This window comes from Gigantopelta aegis, chromosome 6 (assembly GCF_016097555.1).
Source record: "Gigantopelta aegis isolate Gae_Host chromosome 6, Gae_host_genome, whole genome shotgun sequence".
NCBI classification, from domain to species: Eukaryota; Metazoa; Mollusca; class Gastropoda; order Neomphalida; family Peltospiridae; genus Gigantopelta; species Gigantopelta aegis.
In genome coordinates, this window is record NC_054704.1 from 87710153 (window position 1) to 87731277 (window position 21125).

Consider the following 21125-nt stretch of genomic DNA (forward strand, 5'->3'; position numbering starts at 1 on the left):
ATTCTGACCGGAAGAAATACATTCATGCAATCATCAAACATGTTGTGGTTATGAGTTCAAACAAGATGAAATAGTGACCTGTCAGCCAAATGACATTTGTAAGTGTGTCATTTTTTCATGTCTCCACAATATTTATATGTTTAAAATCAAATGTTTAATGAAAAATAACCTTTTGTACATTGTCCACCTGTAGACGAGACGTGATGGTGCTTCATGGTAGTAGTCACAACCTGTGTCAATCTGAACGACAAAACCGTTATCAGCGATAATAAAAAGTTAAGTTTGTTTTGTTTAATGAGACCACTAGAGCACATTGATTTATTAATCATCGGCTACTGGATGTCAAACATATGGTCATTTTGACAGTCATAGAGAGGAAACCTGCTACATTTTTCCATTAGTAGCAAGGGATCTTTTATATGCACCATCCAACAGACAGGACAGCCTTCGATACACCAGTCGTGGTGCACTGGCTGAAACTATCTGCAATCAAGACTGTATTTCAGCACAATGCAATGAAATGGATATTTGGTGAAATGCTCGATTCCATGAATCTCCATCTAGTGCTACTTCCGAGGAGATCCTATACTGGACAATACATCCTTCTTGTATTGCTCAAGAGGACTGCCACTCCCAGACTAGTTTACTAAATCAACATTAGCACAAGAGAGAGCTCATTATTGGATGATGTCCCTTTGAATCTGTTTTTTGCAGTGATACACATTTTTATTATGGTAACAGATTTGTTGTTCAGATTTAAAGAATGAATGTAAAAAAAAAAAAAAAAAACACATATAAAAAAGAGCCAGTGTATCTACAGTTTAACTCCTCTAAACTGGACATCCTCATGACAAGTACAAGAGAGGTTCTCTTCTGTACAGATATTTAAAAGGGGCCGCAAAAAAAGTGCAGTTTTGATGGAATTCCTGTTTATAGAGGGTCCGGTTTTGAAGGAATTCCTGTTTATAGAGGGTCCGGTTTTGAGAGGTTTCACTGTATTAGGTGTCGAACAAAGAGCTCTAAGGATACAAATGAAACTACCTTCTAAATTACCAGTATTATATAATTTTGCATAATATGCAACAACACTTTAAAGGCATTCACTAATACCCCATAAAAATACATACAACTGAATGCTGCACATGAACCAGTACTGTTTTAAATGCATGAAGTAAGACACATGTAAGTACACAAAGACATCATTATAATATAATATAATATGATGGTTATAATTTGATGGCTTTTAGGATTTAAGCATGTGGAAAATTAATTCAAACAATATAATATATGCTATAATTAGACATTTTTATGAATAGTAATGAAGAACCATAAAATAAACAGTTAAATATCAAAGAGATCCATAATTGTCTGCAAAACAGCATATATATTTTTATTCTGCAATTATTATATGTACCAGTATATTGGTAAGATGATGACTAAATAAATGTATACATGGACCTTTTTTTTTTTTTAATTCTATGCAAATCCTTTTGCCTTAAGCATGATCAGCAAAGGAATGTTGACCTTTGACCCTATAATGTAAATAAATGATGAGATGTTAAAATACAATAACAATGTGAAGTTAAGCTGCTACTTTGAGGCGAGTACTGTAGACAGATGCACATTCATTATTTATACTTCTCTTACTAGATATTACATTCATGTTGTTAAAATTGTAAAGTCAGATCAACGAAATGTTAGTGTGACATGAATCCATTTTGGACTGGTGATAGATCACACTGTTTTTACTAAACAAAAAGCAAAAAGGTGAATTTTATTTTAAAATGACTACCGTATATATTTTTTTCATCATAGATATACTAAGACAAAAAGTTTAGCAATTTGGTAAATATGCTTGAATAAAAGAAAACATTCAAAGAGAAATCAAACACTGCATTTTTATGAATGCATTACTTGTCAGTGTAAGTAGCAGGAGATATTTTAATGAATGCATTACTTGTCAGTGTAAGTAGCAGAAGATATTTTTATGAATGCATTACTTGTCAGTGTAAGTAGCAGGAGATATTTTAATCGAAAATAAAATACATAACTGTTACATCGCAAAATTTAGCTTGGGGGATCCATAAACAATGCATAAGTACCAAACTGTTGAACAAAATTATCGTAGTAAATTTTATGTTAAAAATCTGTGGGTTTTGAATTTTTATAAATAATTTGATAAAAGTTTTTGCTCACCTTGAACTAGCCTGGTTTTTACCATGAACTGACATTGAGATTCATATTCACATGTATAAATACACTAGTAATGAAGTGACTGCAGTTCACCTAAACATGATTTATATAATAAAAGCTTTGATACCTAATTCAGGGCTCTGGAAATTGAAAATTTGTCTAACCCATTGATGGGTTGCACAAAAATACATTCAGGTAACTAAATTCCTTTTTGCAAAACCCATCATGTTCATGTAAATTTAATTTGAGAATGAAAATTGTTTGTGCAAAATAAGATGTCCGTAAATGACACATAAACAAAACGATTATTCTCGTAATTTTCAAAGGCCCGAAATAAATGCAAATACTTAATATGAGAATGCAGAAACTAAATGGCACAGAAAACTAACTATATAAATTTGTGACAGTTTGCACGCTGTCACTGTAAAAACATCATATCATTATCACATCACATGTTGATTTATATTGCTCAGTAAACACACACTATTAGATCAAACAGAAAATTTACAGTTTAGATTATCAATTGCACGACTAGATATTAAACTGATGCATGATGCTGTGACCATGTCTATATTTATCTCATGAATAACATGTACATCACAGGTATATTTTATTCTGAAAACAAGAACTATTGACATCTCTCTCTAACTGCTATTAAAGATAAACAAATAAATACTACAAGTCAGATCAAATTATATTAGAACCACACAAAAAAGAAGGAGAAAAGAATCAGTTACAGCAATTACACTTGATTCATCTGATTAATATTTCTATTACAGGCTACATTAAAAAAAATCCAAAAATGTATATGTGCATTTGTATGGGATTAGGACATATGGTGCCCATTATTGACAGATGGTTGTTATACAAGGTGAACAACACAGCTTATTCATCTGTAGGTTTGTTAAATTTACGATTATTCTGGATTTTGAAATGAGGCATCTTATAAAAAAAAAAACTAATTGATATCCTGACTTTGACTCCAGTAGACAGATTATTCGATCATCTGCAAGACCACAAGGTAACCAATCACCTAAATCAATCTTCTAACTCTGCAGTTAAGTACATGAATTTTAAACAATGCACCTAGGTGCATCTTAAATAAACAATGATGTTTTATTCTGTGGAGATTCCATGAATACTATATGAAGTGTGTGAGACCCAAACCATTCAGAAGTTTGGTCTGAGTCCGAGTCACTGTAAAAATAAGCATAGTGCATGTTGTATATCATCTACTGCCAGATCTGTAGTCTGTACCAGCACAGAAGCAGTGTGTCCTGTCACATTTGATTCAGTGTGTTTCTTTTTCAACGGATACCATACTCACCAGACACAAACTGAGACCCAGAACCAATGAGTTTTGAGCCTTAATACTGTGCTTTACTATATCAATTGAAGAGAATAATATACAACATACCCCCCACACAAAAACAAAAAAAGTTATTTTGTGTGTTATTATGTGGAGTTTGACACTAAATCATTTTGTTCAACATATATTAAATGGACTGGTACACTGATTTTGTCTGGAAATTTTAGGTTTTACTTTTACCAACTGGTTTTGTTTTTAGGAATGGGTAACAACAAATGCTCAAAGAAGCATACAACTACCATATGAAAACAAGCAATTAAAAAAATACTGTAAATAAAAAAATTAACACATCCTTAAACTAAAGCAGGCAACAAGGGTCAGACTATAATGTAACAAGAAATCAATACGAGTGTCTTCCCTTGAAATATTACTTTTGTAAGAACATACATTTGCATACCTTTTAGTTGAATCCAAGGCACAAGTGTCTTCTATGAAATCAACTCACTTAAAACAACACCGTCATCGTGGTGTGCCCATCAACAGAGATTTTAATGTACTAAATGAAAGAATAATTCACAGTCGTATGCAGTGAATTCTGCAAGCAAGGTAAACAATAAAAAGTGAAACAGATTAGAGTACTGAAACTCATTCACATGTGGTGGATTATGTCAGTTTGCAAGAGAGTAATTAAGACTTTATTACATACCCACCATTTGAATTGTGTTTTATAAAATACACTTAGTCTAATATTTTAATTTCTGTTTATGTTCTTTGATTGACCCATGACCGAAGAAAGTTAGAAATAAATATGTCAATGCTAATGTGAATAACATTTGCTCTTATTTTATCGCATTAATTTCACGATCACATTAATTTCAGGATCGCATTAATTTCAGCATCTACAGTATATCGAGCAACAAACGTACACAAAAAACAATTTGTTATTGCCATTACATAAAATATCCACAACATATTTAATATATAAAATGGATTTTTATAAAGTTATCTTTTTAAAAATAAGCTAAAAATAAATGCCTGTATGAAAAGATAGCCATTTTCAAAATAAGAAATGTATAAGATCTATGAATACACATCAAAACTCTGCATCAAAAGACAGCCATTTCCCAAATAGAAAAACAAAATATAATCTTTCAGAAGTATCAGCATACATCAAGACTGCTTGTTGATTTCCTCCGACAGCGAGTGCACGGCGTCAACGAAGATCCCGACTGTGTCCGGGTTGGTCTCCTTCATCACACCGTGTCCTAAGTTGGCGATGTAGCGCTGAGTGCCGAACTTCTGAAGCATCTCCTTCACCTCTTTACGAATCTCGTCCTGCAACAGAGTAAAAATACATATACAATACATCTACAAAATTAATGTTACATAAACAAAACATTTATTTGTATTTTTGCAATTGAACCAACAAAATCTTTGCCAAATTCAATGTTAAATAGAGTACCGGTGAGGTACATGATACGCCCATCAGGAGTTTGATCGAAAACCATATCTATATTAATGAATATGTTACAGGTATGATTCAAGTCTAATTATGTGAAAATTTTAAAATGGGATGGATGAACAGTTTGTTTTGGACCAACCACCATCCTAAGTTGTTCCTGCATGTGGTTTGATGGTCCTGTATGCAAGGAACTACTGCTATGTGCAGTAAACTGTGAAAAGTAGGTCACAGTGACTTAGTAATAGAACGCAACACACCGCCATCTAAAGTTGTTCTTACATGTGAGGTTTGATGGTCCTGTTGCAAGATACAGTGCGACAAGGATTTACTGTGCAGTAGACCATGAAAAGTAAGTCCAGACAAGAAAAAGTTAACAGATGGACGGACGGACAACGCCATACATAGATGAATGTATAAAAATGGGTAAATTGCCATCTGTAACAGTATAAAGCTATATACAAAATTTCACTTTAATATCAAAAGTCTGGAAAACACATTTTCGTATCTCCTACTTTCAAAAGCCATAACTATGTCAAAAATGGGTAAAACGGCACAAAAGTCAAACTTCATCTGTAACAGTATATCATAAAGCTATACACAAAATTTCAGCTCGATATTTCAAGGCATTCATAAAACAAACATCCAGAAAACTATCTCCAGGACAGACAGAGAGAAGGGTGGAAGATGAAACCTATAGTACTTGTCAATATCCCTACTACTGGCTTATAAAATAGAAACCACAATCATTTGGCTACTTGATCACTAGATTGATATGTGTACAGTTTTGGGACGTTATCCTGAACAGTTTTGGAATTGTACTCTGAACAAAATAGCCACGTTAGATATCAAACAGTCGTAGTTCGAAAAATGTGCTGCAATATACTTAAACATATATTCTCTTTCTTACTGAATGATAATCTTGAAACTGAATGTAAATATTTGAAATAGCTTTACCTCTTTTGTGAACAATATGACTGGATCCAAGTTGCCTTGTAAAGTTACAGAAGAGCCAGCTAACCGCCTGGAAGGAAATTACAACAAAGAAGAGTTAAAACACAATTAAAAAAACATAGCTCAATGGTAAAGCACTCATCTAATGTACAATGGGTGATAAAATTGAGATTCCTTTTAGTGTGTATATTAGGCTTTTCCCCCAAGCTCAGCCAGGATCTCATGACTGGTATATCTTTATGGCTTTTTTTTGTGTTTGCCAACCACTACCCCATGACTAACATATACTGAGGCTGAGGTCTGAGCAAACTGTCCTGTCTGTGGTAAAATACGTAACATATAATATATTTATATTATAAAATATCCCTTGTCGCTGTTCAGTAAAAAGTAAAGTTTGTTTTGTTTAACGATACCCACATTGATTTATTAATCATCGGCTATTGGATGTCAAACATTTGGTAATTCTGACATATAGTCTTAGAGAGGAACCCTGCTACACGTTTCCATTAGTAGCAAGGGTGTAATATATGCACTAGCTGGAACGAGAAATAGCCTAATGCACCCACGAACGGGGATCGATCCTAGACCAATTGCATATCAAGCGAGCACTTTACCAGTCCAGTGAAAGTGCAGCAGAATGAGATCTCCGTCTAGACAAAGCATCACAATAATCATAGGTTATACCCTGATAACATGTAGTTTGTAGTGTCTAGTGGAAAGGGATTGATACAGACATTTTTCATTGACTGATGCAATAAATAGTTTTTGAAAATGGTACCTATATAATTATGATGTATGGAAGGTATCGTAAAACAATTAGTTTTATTCTGTTTAACCCATAAAGTAGAAAATATCTTCAAACAATTATTTGTTTTATTCTGTTAACAATTACATGGAAGATAGTACGACTGAAAAATATTAGCGAAGAAGAAAGAAGGAAAGTTCAATCACGTAACCGAAACATTGAGCAGATGTCTCATCTGAAGATTTTAAGCAATCCCATTGGCTATTGGGATGTCCACACCAGTCCATTGTTCTAGGGGGAAATGCCATTAGTTCAAAATCAGACTGATTTAAAATGAAATATTTGTTTCATTCTGTTTAACTACATAGTGTACCTGCAGTGTGTTGGCTGCATTGTCCAATCCAGGCTGACGACATCAAAACCAATTGACGACAGCTGTTCTATGGCAAAATGTGCATCTTTAGCAAACACCACCTACAAGAATACAGATACCAGTGACAACTCCAAGCATCCAGAAATATCATAACTATACAGCTACAATTAAAAAATGAATATATATTCCCCCACAAGTAATTTCACCCCTCCCATATAATACATACATCTCTTTTAACAGAATTAAAACAACATTGGGCCAGAGGCCAAAGAACCCTTTGGATTACCTGAGAGGCCTTGCATATAACCTTAAAGAGGTACAGACACCCGTTTATGTACTGAACAATAATATTTTCCATGGTTTGAATATTAATAAATTTACTTTTTAATTCAGTTTAAAAAAAAAAAAAAAATCAGATAATTAAAAGAAAAGTATAGTGAAATATGTTTATATAAAATTGTAGATATTAACCCTATACATTTAAAGGGACATACCCTAGTTTTTAAACACTAAGACATATTTTTTACTATTAGAGCCATTTTTGATAACTGAAATCATACTTTACTTAGATTTTATTGTTTAGATTATCCATTTCTGTACATTTGAAGTGTTTTTTGTCATCCTGGTGTTTTTAATATCACAAAATGCATTTCTCACATTTTTAAAAACGCACGTGCATATGAGAAGTAAAAGTTATGGAGCCGAGTTTTAGTCTATTTTTAGAGGGTATTTCACCGTTTCAAAGTCACAGACTCATGTTTCACTTTATTGTAACTTTATTCAAATGTGTTACTTGTTTGTAGATTAACTAAACTTAGTGTGCATTTTCATGGGATGAAACTAGGGTCTGTCCTTTTAATAATAATGATTGTGTATATTAGTGTTCATATCTCACCAAATGATTATACTTTCGAAATACAACACGTGTGTCAACTTGTGTTTTGCGTAATTTGTACTAGTTTGAATGAATGAATGAATGAATGAATGAATGTTTAACCCCAGCACAAAAATACACATCGGCTATTGGGTGTCCCAAATGGTAAGTATATGAAATTACTAGTTTGAAAAACTGATTGATATACTTTCTTTTGAGAGTCAGTATATTTCTATGCATTCTACTATTTTAATATGTATGTGTCTTTAATATCAACTTGTGTCCATGTTACTTATAGACAAAAGTATTTCTATTAATTCTACTCCCCATTTCTATTTGATTATCTAATTATTTGTTTAATGTCTTAATGTTTGTTCATACTTATTCAATATAACAATTTTCAAACATTAGTTTGTTTTCTAAATTATTGAGATGATAAACTGGACTGCATTAATGTAATCACAATACTACTGGTATAGAGGGGGTAAATAGACATTGGGGGATACACATTGAGGGCAAATGTCCCGGGCTGAAAGGTACATGGGGAAATTGACTGGGAGGGAAATATCTGGGGGAGGGAATGCCATGATACCAAACTGAGTAAGTACAAGAATAGACAGACAGAATAGACCTGTATAAAGAATATAGTATTTTTCTAAACAAACCATAAAATAGGAGTAATTCTCAGAGCAATAAATAATGTAGTATTTTTCAAAACAAACAATGGGACCAGGAGTAATTCTCAGAGCAATAAAGAATATAGTATTTTTCTAAACAAACCATAAAAGAGGAGTAATTCTCAGAGCAATAAAGAATATCATATTTTTCAAAACAAACAATGGGACCAGGAGTAACGGTCAAAGCTATAAAGAATATCGTATTTTTCAAAACAAACAATGGGACCAGGAGTAACGGTCAAAGCTATAAAGAATATAGTATTTTTTAAAACAAACCATGGGAACAGGGGTTATTCCAAGAGTTGTGAGCTTGTCTTTAACCCTGTAAGCTATTTCTCGCAAGCAGGGAAGTTCATACTTTGTAAACAAAGTTGGACCCATCTCACCAGCCAGGGAGTCAAACACTTGAACTATCTGAAACAATTGTAGAAAGTCATTACAATAACAATAATACCTATAGTATCATATGCATTAAACTGACTTAAACAAATTTATTTAAAACTCATATCTGCCTTTTTGGGGGCACTATGACATGACGACATAGTCATCAATATTCCCTGCCCACTACTAATGAAATGAAAACCACATTCATTTGGCTGGTGTAGCACATATATTTTTTCAAAAACAGAGCTAAATGCAAAAAAACAATATTAACGCCATCACGGTAGCAGATACTGATATTTGTTTCCATGTTTCACAGAGGTGGTTCGATCCAAATTAACTCAAATATCTACCATATAACAAGTTAATTCAAATATTTATCACTTAAAGGAGACCGGACACCAAAAGACATGTAGTGTGTAATGGATTAAGTTAGCGTCAAAGACCTCATTACTCTAACGCCCGGCTCGCTGCGAGGCACCGGTCAGCTGCGCGTCTTAGGTTTGGGGTAAAAACAGAGGTGGGAGGGATTATGCATAGATCTGAACGAAAGCGAGGCAATACGTCATTGGTGAGAGTTACCAAGCAATACCGGTACACGTGTTGATTCTTTGGTTGTGCCTTTTAGTCGTCTTTTCTTTTTTTTTGGTCTCCAGGTTTATCGGAAATTTAATTTACAAGATAATTAGTGTTATTATATACTGTCGACGTAATTATATGATGGTTAAGTGCGCAGGGGGGGGGGGGGGGGGGGGGGGGGGCACTGACGGACCGGGTATAAACTCTACATCAGATTTTGGTTACAATGGCAAAAATTAATGTGATAAAGAAACGCTCACAAGTAGGGGGCACCCGTCCATACCAATACGTACGGGGTGGGTTATCAGTCTTCAATTTTACATTAAAAATTATTTATTTATTTATTAAAAAAACACACAACTAAATCAGTCTTCAGTTTTACATTACAAATTATTTATTTTATAAAATAATTCACACGAAACATGTCGTGTACCCTCAGGATAATTCGGAATGTTTTCAAATTATTTTTAAATCACTGGCAGGATTCTGCAAGTAAGGTTTTGATTGGTGGACATGAGCTCCAACTGGCTGGTGTTAGATTCACATGTAATAGTGGATCTAATTTTAATTAGATTGGTCAATTATATTAGCTAGACCATAATGTCATGCATGGTATTGTTCCATTTTGACGAAAGTGGGTCTAAGCAACCCATAAATGAATTAAAATCCACTGTCATTGACACTGTCGACTAGTTCTAATGGCGAAAACATGCTTACATTTGCACGTAAATTAGGACGAAAGCAAAAGGTCTGCTAAGTACCCATAACTTGCTTTTTCACAAAGCGCTTCATTTGCACGCTTTGCACGTGTATTCCATGTTCCCAATGCTGAATTTCCGTATAATTGGAGCTTGCGTTCGTGTACGGTGCACACTCCAAATTTGACAATGGTACGACTTCAACTGACTATCGAAGATCGAGGAAGGGCTATTGCTTGGCTTCAGGATGGCAATACGCAAAGAAATGTTGCTCTGAGACTTGGTGTCAGTCATGAGTGTCGTTGGCCGACTGTGGCAATGGTACCAAGCAACGAATTCTGTTTGAAATCGTCCACGTTCGGGAAGACCCCGAAGCACTACAAATAGAGAGGACCGCTACATCACCAATATGGCTCTACGTCAACGCTCAACCACTGCACGCCGATTACGTGACAATCTGCGGACTGCAACTGGAACTCGAGTGTCTGATCAAACCATACGCAATCGTCTGAGAGCCAATAATCTACGCTGCCGTCGCCAGGCTGTTCGACCACCACTCCTACCACGTCACAGAACGGCCAGACGTCACTGGTGCACGCTTCATCTGCGGTGGCAACGTGTTCAGTGGGGTCGAGTGATGTTCACTGATGAGTCTAGGTTTAGTCTCCAGTTCAACGACGGTCGGGTTCGTGTCTACAGACGTCCTGGGGAGCGCTTCGCTGACGTTAACGTTAGACAACGTCACCGGTTCGGTGGTGGCAGCGTCATGGTGTGGGGAGGCATCTCTATCCACCACAGGATCCCCCTCTATGTGGTGGATGGCAATCTGAATGGAATCCGCTATCTGAATGAGATTATCCGGCCATCGGTTCTCCCAGGCCTTCAGCAGATTGGCGGCGGGGCAGTTCTGCAGGATAACAATGCCAGACCCCACCGCGCCAGGGTGGTAACGGACTTTCTCAGACAACAAGGTATTGCTAGGATGGATTGGCCAGCATATTCGCCTGACTTGGCCCCAATAGAGCACGCCTGGGACGAATTAGGCAGGAGAGTTCGGGATAACCATGCCCCTCCGGCCAACCTTCATGATCTGCGTCAACTTCTTATGGCAGAGTGGCAGGCCATTCCCCAAGAGTTCTTCAGACGTCTGATCAACAGCATGAGGCAACGATGTGTCGAGTGTATTCGCGCCAGGGGTGGATTCACACACTATTAAACGAATGTTCTAATGTGTAAAATCCATGTTTGACAACCTTCAACTTTGACAGCATGTCATGTGACTTTCTTGTATACAGTGACGTTTATTTGTGGTTTTTTGTAAATATGGAACAATAAAAAAAAAAATTGGTGTAGTTTACATCATCAATCTAATACACTCTGAAACTTACTTGGTTATAAATTCTTGACCCTTAAATTCTTTTGAGTAGTATATAACAAATGTGTTTTATGTCAGTATGTGGAGCAAACTACAAAAAACAGTTGGTTTGAAATCATGATTACAAAATCCTAAAGATAAAAGGAACTGGTTCCTAACCTCACCCTCTACATATTATCTACATTTGTATAGGCCTGTAGGAACGATATTTGAAGTGGGGGGAGGGGGAATACAGTCTCTAGTGAGGGATACAAACTAGATTTTTATCTTTATATCATCTTTATTTATGCAAAGTAGTGAAAACTTAAAACATACATTTTCATCCTAGAGTGTGTGATGGAGAACAAGCCCCTAGGCCCGCCCCTCCCCAGTTCCTACGGGTCTGTTGTATTTTATATTAATAAATGAAAGACTACATAATAATATTGTCGATAAGACATATTAGTTGTAAAGTGATTGTCAGTATGTGGCAACGGTATAATATTTTCCAACATTTCTGTGTTTCTGTACCCGGCTGTGGACAGTTTCGGCAGACTGGCAACACATTTTCTTAATAATTAAAAATACACGGTTTAACCAAACACATTAAAACTTGGAGGGTAACTAGTTAACAGAACAAAGTTTTTTGTTAAATTATTATATCTTGCTTTGGTGAGGAGGGGACGCTTTTTGCAAATTTGCGAAATCAGCCTATGGAATATCCACGGACGTGTCATATTTACATCTATGCTGAACAAGATTTATGATGAAATATTATTAAATTTTGTGTGCTTTTCTTCTAATTAGGTCCATTTGCTTCAGTTTAGATAAAAAATGTCATAAAAAATTATGTTTTAAAAAATGCTTGTATGCTAGTCTATGACCGTGTGGCTTCCTCGTCTTCGTCGGCAGTTGATTCATCCGAATTTTCGTCGAAGACAACATTTCCAGGATTAGGGACAAAATCTCTGATAAGTGGTTAAGAAATGTTAAGAAATTAAACTACATTGATTTATTAATTATAGGCTATTGGATGTCAAACATTTGCCGGTCATGTTTTACTCTTAGTCTTAGAGGAAACCTACAGCAACAAGGAATTTTTATGTCATAATGCACTTTTCCACACAGGACAGCATATACCATGGTCTTTGATATACTAGATATGGTTCACTGGTTAGGATGGAGGAAAAAACAATCAGACAATTAATCCGTTGCGGTGGTTTGATCCTATGATGCCAGCACTTCAGACAAGCTCTCTACTAACTGAGCTAGATCTCGACCCATCAACCATACAACAAATTAACTCAAATATCTACATCATCATCATCATAATGTTAATGGTACAAAACTGTTTTAAACCTTTTATTTATTCCTCATTGAGTGAATAACATTCTTAACAATGTCATGTTTATGAATAGCTTTGGAGTACGTACCTGTGCACCAGCTTTGATTTGTTCTACTAGATGTCTTATCACAGCGTCCGTGATAATTTTCAGTAACTTCTCACCAGCCTCAGGAAACTCGACCAGAAATCTCCTTGTCTTGTTAGGATTCGGACCGGCTCCCAGGTTTTCAATCATGTACTTCATCAAGGTCCACTGCAATCATAACAAAAACCTTATTTAAACCTGGAAAAAACTTGAGTGTTTTCTCTTTTACCTGTCCTCAAACAAGTGCACTCCCCTCCCTACGGCTAGTAGTCTGGTTCGAACATCCCAAAAGCCAATTACAGAAACTTTAACCAAACCTTAGTTCTAAATGAGCTTATCTTGCCCTGTGGTCACATTCATAGAGCTGAATAAAAGTTAGTAAATGCATATACCCCACATGCTAAATAATCCTGACAACTTGAATTAGGTGTGTAATGTGAGCCCAAAGAAGTTTATTCACTGCATCTCACTTTAAAACATTTTCATAGTGATTTAAAAACACTATTGCTGAAATTAATTTTAGCTGAAACATTTTCATTAGGCCTAAAAAAAAGATGTGTGTTTCCAGTTTCCCAACCTATCATAATTTTATGTAGCGACCCTGAAATGTTTTGAAGCCAAACAAAATTTTAAAAAAATTATAAACCTGATAGTTTGCAATCAGCGAACTATATTCGGAACACCTCAGCTGATTATGGTTTCTCGGTTTGATTTGACTGCTAAAAAAAAACAGAAAAGAAAAAAGTTCCTACATACCTTATTTTTTTCAATGATAAAATCTGAAGCACACATATTTTTGTTAGGCTGTATTGCTAATAATTACATAATTTAGCCAATTTTGTAGCTACAGTTATTTTGTTTCAACAAGGGTGAGACCTGTGTTTATAGTAAGAAGTAAATGACTTACTGGCGCCCCGCTGAAACCGAACAGTGGAACCTGACCCTCCAGTGTTTTCCTCGTCAATGTGATGGCTTTGTACACATAGCCCAGCGTCTGCTGGATGTCAAAGTCTGGATTCAGACGGGCCAAGTCATCCGGTGTCTGGATAGGTTTCTCAAACACTGGTCCCTGCCAAACAGAATCATATTATGAAAATAAACATTTTTCTTTGTAAAAATGTAATCATATTAGCTTAGTTAATACATACATGCAAAGGCATGCAATAGCATACATACATACACACACACACACACACAAATCAGTTAAAAGAATGAAAGTTAAAGTTTGTCTTTTAAGGTCACCACTGAAGCACACATTTGGTACTTTTGATACCAGTCATGGTGCACTGGCTTGAAAATAAATAGCCAAATAGGCCCACCGACAGGACTTGATCCCAGGCAGATCACGCATCAAGTGAGTGCTTAACCACTGGGTTACACCCCTTCCTTACATGCAGGCAAAGACATACATGTATAGTATTGCATACACACACATTAGTTCAAAAGAATGAATGACATACTGAAAGAAGAAAACATACCGTCCCAGGATCATTGGCAGTTTTCAAGCCAAGGGCAATGGGAATAACGAGGATGTCCGAAAAGATGATGGCTGCATCAAGAGCAAACCTTTTGATTGGCTGAAAAAACCCAACAACAAAACAAATAACATTTACTGCAATTTAAAATATGTTGTATACTCTTGATGCATATTCTGAAAAAAAGCATATATCTTTTTCTTTTTCCAATATGTACATAATTTAGATATGTTTTGAGAAAAAAATTCTTATATTCTTATATTTTTTAAATTACATGTACTATTTTTTTGGTTTACAGAACATCAATAGAAGGGATAGTTTTTGGGGCTTTAAACTTTATCCAAGTCATGGTAATAATTAGAAATGACATGCTGACCACTAGTCAATCTACTTTAGATTTCCCTAAAATATAACGGATTGTCTTAAAATTAATCTTTTTACAATTTGTTGTAGGGTTTTTTAGGGTATACATGTATGTCTGGACAGGGATACTTTTGGAATTTATTATTATTACTTTTGACAAATATAAAAGGAACACAAGATTAACTGCTGATCTGTCACAGCAGGCAGATGCAGAAACCCACCTGAATGGTTAATTCACATACAAGCTGTGGATTGCGACATGTCTCAAAAAATCCCCTCGCGCCTTTTGCTTGACCATACTCTGAAATTAATTGTAGAATCCATCACATGAACATCAACAAATGATCATTCCAGACTGAATTAAGCAGTTTATTTTTTAATTTTGTATCTTTTCAAAATGAACATATTTGTACAAGTAGGTGTCAATTAAAATGTTTAAAAAAATGTTCTCTATATGTACAGATGCACTGTGTTTATTATGTTCAGGGGTGGGAATTAATGAACTGTAAAAAAGAGGAAATCTAGAGGGGTCCGGGAAATTCCTGCAATCCTAGGTTAAAATCTGTGCCATCTGACACATGTTGGAAACAAAAATAATTAAAATTTGAGGAAACCCAATGTTTCATGAGGAAAACTGTGGATCTGAGGAGAATTCCCACCCCTGTACGTTTCAAAATAGCATCTTTCTAAGCAGTGTAATCACTCAGTAATGTATCACTTCACTGATGCATTAGCCATTGTTTGACATTCAATAGCCAATGCATTTTACATGCTGAGGTATCATTAAACATTCATTCATTCACTGGGTAATGTATCTGTTAAACAACAAGCACAAAAAGCCCAGTTGTACAATCAGGGGTAGGAATTGGTGAACTGTAAAAAAGAGAAAATCGACAGGCATCTGGGGGCAAGGACGATTAAAATGCGAGGTAACGCAATGTTCCATGAGAGAAAAAACGTGGATCCAAGGAGATTTCCCACCCCTGACAATTCATGATTTCTTGTCTTTAATGTTGATTCGTGAACATACTAAATCAGGTTACAGTTGTTCTGAGGTCAGAACAAATCACTTAGTATGTCAATGAGCTCACCTGGCAGGTAAAAAAAAGCTAACCTGGCAGGTATCTTCCGGCCTGTCTCATTAACCACACTGGCACACGTTCTGTTTGTTCACCACGAGCTGCCCGCAGAATCAAGTCATTCTGAAGAGGGGGAAAATCCTGAAATATATTTCAAATTTTTAATAGTGTTAAATACTGTCAATTTTGAACATTTTTCAAAATTTTAATTGTCATCAAGTCTAATAAACAGAAAGTTACCTGCATCTAATGGGATACACCTTCAGTTTGATAATTTATGTGTTCACATATGTAGGGCTACATGTAGCTCTGGCACTCGCCAAATTCGCCAATTTTGAATTTTAAAGGCAGTTGGTGAATTTTATTTTAGTTTGGCAAAATAATTTCATGTAATAACTCACTTTTTTTAAAGAAAATAACTGACAATTTCTGCAATTTTTTAAGTTTAATAGACAATTTGGCGAATTGTTTTGCTCACCAAGAGCTAGCTCTGCATATGACATTAAATGTATATGGCGATGACTAGAACAAACATTTCAAGAAGAAACCAGACAGCTATTACAAATAGTCAGCAGGGTGGGTTAGTTCTATTTTAACTTGGTGAAACAATGCATGTTTTTACTGATATTTTGTTGGAAAATAACCTAGTGTTTGCAGTGTTTTAAGTCTAATAAATAATTTGGTAAAATGTTCAATGAATTATTCCAAAAAATATTAACTGTAATTGTTCCTCCAGTTTAAAAAATAGACCCATGTAAGTATGTTGGAGTTTTCATGTCTACATAGAGAAAACAAATAGTAAATAGTTATTTTGGAAAATTATAACTTACACAGTCAGACATCATGATGAAATTCCACCAAATACACAAAACTAATTATTACATACACAGTCAGACATCATGATGAAATTCCACCCAATACACAAAACTAATTATTACATACACAGTCAGACATGATGATGAAATTCCACCCAATACCCAAAACTAATTATTACATACACAGTCAGACATCATGATGAAATTCCACCCAATACACAAAACTAATTATTACATACACAATCAGACAACATGATGAAATTCCACCCAATACACAAAACTAATTATTACATATAGTCAGACATCATGATGAAATTCCACCCAATACACAAAACTAATTATTACATACACAGTCAGACCACATTACAACAACCACGTTCGTCCCTGGGTCACTTTGTCATTATATCGAAATTGCCATTATAAAATTTTGTTTTGTTTAATGACACCACTAGAGCAGATTGATTTATTAATCATCGGCTATTGGGTGTCAATAGTAGCAAGGGATAATTTATATGCACCATCCCACAGACAGGATAGCATATACCAAGGCATTTAGTATACCAGTCATGGTGCACTGGCTGGAATGAGAAATAGCCCAATGATCCCACCCATGGGGATCAATCACAGACCGTCATTAAATGCCAAGTATATTATTATTAATCAAAGCGGCCAAATGAATGCGTATACTGCCAACGTGCTACGGCATCTGTGATTATGTAATTTTGTTGTAAAGAGGTGTTTTTAGATGTCGCGTGCATGTTTGTTCCTAATTTGCTCTGGTATGAATTCTGGTGTAATGAACAGAATAACAATGGTGTATGTTCGTTCCAGACAACTTGTGGTTGGATGGTGTAAATGATGCCATAACCATCATAACCACGATTGTTGTAACGATGTCCGATATAATATATATATATATATATATATATATATATATATATATATATATATATATATATATATATATATATATATATATATATATATATATATATATATATATATATATATACATACACATATATATACACACACATACAGTCAGACCTCGATACAACGACCATCGTTACTACAACATTTACACCATCTGACCACAAATTGACGGGAACGAACATACATCAGTGTTATTCTATTCATTACATCAGAATTCACACCTTCTAACACCAACAGAGCAAATTGGGAATAAACGTGCATCCGACGTCTGAAAACACCTCTTTACAACATTACATAATCACAGATGCCGTAGCACGTCGGCAGTACACACAGCTGTTTGTCATTCTTGATTTCGCTGAGAGCCGACAGTGTCACATGATGTCCGAGTTACCGATGTCGGCTAAATCTGTAGATATGTATTGCTTTTAAAAATAAGTCTTTAGTCAAAGGATTAACTTCGAACAATAAGTCTACTAGTTTTATGACAATTTGTAAATGAAGTAGGTACCAATCGCCTAGATTGACAGTAAATCAGGGTTGAAAATTAGCAGTCACCCGTGGCGACCTTTATTGGCTACGGGTGACTAAGAATTTTACAAAGGTAGTTCATTGGGTGACCATCGAATTTAGGGTCTGGCGAGTATGGTACCAGTTGAAAAAGAAACACACTGAAACTGAATCGAATGTGACAAAACAAACTATATAGATCTCGCAGCAGAAGACAGAAAATGTTCTATATTTTTACAGCATCAAAATAATGAATAAAGATAACATTCATATAAAAATATATTAATATATTATTTTTAAATGTTTTTTATGATGGTATGGGTTTAAAACATATTATTTTTAAATGTTTTTTATGATGGTATGGGTTTAAAACTTAATAAATTAATATGTTTTTATATGAATTTTATCTTTATTCATTATGTTGGCACTGTCAAAATATAGAACATGTTCTATGTATCCTGCTGCCAGATCTATAGTTTGTGCCAACATAGACGCGGTGTCATTTGTCACATTCGATTCAGTATCAGTGTGTTTCTTTTTTAACTAGTACCATACTCACCAGACACTAAAATCGATGGTCGCCCAACGGACTACCTTTCTAAAATTCTTAGTCGCCCTTAGCCAATAAAGGTCGCCACAGGCGACCAGGCAACTGCTAATTTTCAACCCTCAATAACATGTTTTTATATGAATTTTAACTTCATTCATTATGAAGTTAAACACCAATCAGTTTTCTTTTGACGCAAATAGACTATATACAGTGAGCATATGGTTATTATTCAATAAAGAACATTTTAATTTTGATTTTGGCTGTATGTTAAACTTCAATGTGATAATTGGGAGAGCTAGTTGAATTTGAGAAGGGCCAGTAAGATTTCTCTTCAAATGGCCTTGCTGGCAACCATGATTTTCATGTTAAGTTTCAACCCTGGTAAATGCGCCTTGATTAAAGGGACACACCCTAGTTACGGCTAGTTGTTAACCATTACGGCATTGTTTTTCGCTATTAAACCCTTTTTTCACAAATAAAATTGCACTTTACTTACTGTTTATTATTTAGAATATATATTTCCATTCACCTGAAGTGTTTTTTGGTAATCCTGGTAACCCTGGTGTTTGTAATACCACAAAATGCATTTTTCGTATTTCTGAAAAACGGACGCACGTTTGAGAAAAAACCGTTGAGCAGACAAGGTCTAATCTATTTTTAGACGGGATATTTCCATTTCAATGTCACAGACGTTGGTATACCACGTGACCGTTATCATTTTGGTTCGGTTTGTTTTCTCGTGCACGGTTCGCGCATTCAACATCCGATTTGTTGTTCATTTGTGAGATTCTTCTTCACAGTTCGTGAACATTTTCAGTAACAATAAAGTTCAGACAAGTAAGTATCTCAATACAAAACGTTACAAACCCTTAAAACCAATAATTTTGCTAAGTCCTACGATATCTGGAGAGGGGATACAACCAGGACAGAACAGTTGGAACATGTCCAGGAGAGGTGAAAAGAACGCACCCCAAGTCTGTGAAATTTCTCGTGACGTAGGCATTGTTGTGCTTCGAGTGACATCTACCGGTGACATCAGAATACTAACTTTCAAAATTATTTCAAGCAATTGGGACATGGGGATTCCCATGGTATTTATCGATATAAAACCTGCTTTTTCACTCCATTTGATAAAAACATGATCTAAGTGTGTTACAGGTTTGTAGATTAACCAAATTATAATTTAATTTCGCTGGATGGAACTAGGGTGTGCGGCTTTAATAATAATATACTTAGTATTTAATAATGGTCTATGATCCATCGCCATCGTTGGGCCCATTGGGCTATTTCTCATTCCAGCCACTGCACTAGTATATTAAATGATGTGGTGTGTGCTATCTTATCTGTGGGATGGTGCATATAAAATATCCCTTGCTATTATCGACACCCAATAGCCCATGATTAAAAAATCAATGTGCTCTAGTGGTGTCATTAAATAAAACACATATTTATAACGGCAATTTCGATATAACAGCAAATGACCCAGGGACGAACGTGGTTGTGGTAATGAGGTGTGACTGTATAAATGCATATCTGCACTTTCCCAAATGGCAAAACTACATTAAAATTATATTAATTACACCAATTGCATGACTTGTTTGTGATGGGAGCATCTCCAAGCATTGCATAATATTTTTTTTTTTTTTTTTTTGGGGGGGGATATGGTCTAGTATTATGAAGTGTTACTGGGGGAGGGAAGTGTCTAATTTTGACAAAAATAGTATTACATAATATTTGAACAGTTGAACGACCCCTAGCATGTTATTCACTTATTGGACGAATTTACTGACAGTAATTTCAGTCAGTCTTCAACCTTGAGTATAATATGTGTGTATAGGAAAGAAACTGTCATAGTAAAACTTCAAGCGTAAATAAGCAGTGGATGCTATTTCAATATGCAACGGTTTTCGATACCAAACGCATTTCGATCTAAAAAAAAACCTGGGTTTTATTTGTCTTGATGTCACATTTATTTGTTTGGCCTCATATGAATTACGCATAGACCAATAGTAAAAATGATAGTTAATATAACACTACAGCTGTGCCCATGTCTCATACATTGACTGAAAATTTACCGCTGCACATGGAAACGTGGAAGTCGCCATTCTTCTAATTCTGTATTCTCATCCACTAGTCTGGAGCACTCACAATAGAAAAGTAAAATAATCAAATAAAGTTTAAGATATTTCGTGCCATATGAATTACACAAGGTCATTCATGTTCACGGGTTACATATACTGGCCAAGAAGTATAGGCTAATAGATAGCTGAAAAATAACATAACATAACCTTGGCCAACGTGAATGAACAACCGTTAACATGAGGGAGAAACTAATTGTTCTGATAATCACCAACACTACATGAATAACCAACAGTAA

The 21125-nt window shown here is 35.2% G+C and overlaps 1 protein-coding gene across 3 annotated transcripts; it reads right to left on the bottom strand.

Moving 5' to 3' along the window:
- Positions 1–354: 354 nt before the first annotated feature.
- Positions 355–20865, bottom strand: LOC121375053 (uroporphyrinogen decarboxylase-like). Of its 3 annotated transcripts, XM_041502272.1 has the most exons (11): positions 20824–20865; positions 15979–16084; positions 15086–15165; positions 14505–14603; positions 13934–14095; positions 13030–13194; positions 8861–8998; positions 7034–7134; positions 5919–5985; positions 4672–4837; positions 355–4058 (listed from the first exon to the last, which is right to left on the bottom strand). In XM_041502272.1, the coding sequence occupies exons 1-10, from the start codon at positions 20851–20853 to the stop codon at positions 4673–4675; spliced, it is 1113 nt and encodes a 370-aa protein (XP_041358206.1). In that variant the 5' UTR covers positions 20854–20865; the 3' UTR covers positions 355–4058; position 4672. The 3 variants fall into 3 exon arrangements, with proteins under 3 accessions (XP_041358206.1, XP_041358205.1, XP_041358207.1); XM_041502271.1 differs by having other exon boundaries at positions 355–4837; XM_041502273.1 differs by having other exon boundaries at positions 355–4837; positions 20807–20845.
- Positions 20866–21125: the final 260 nt, after the last annotated feature.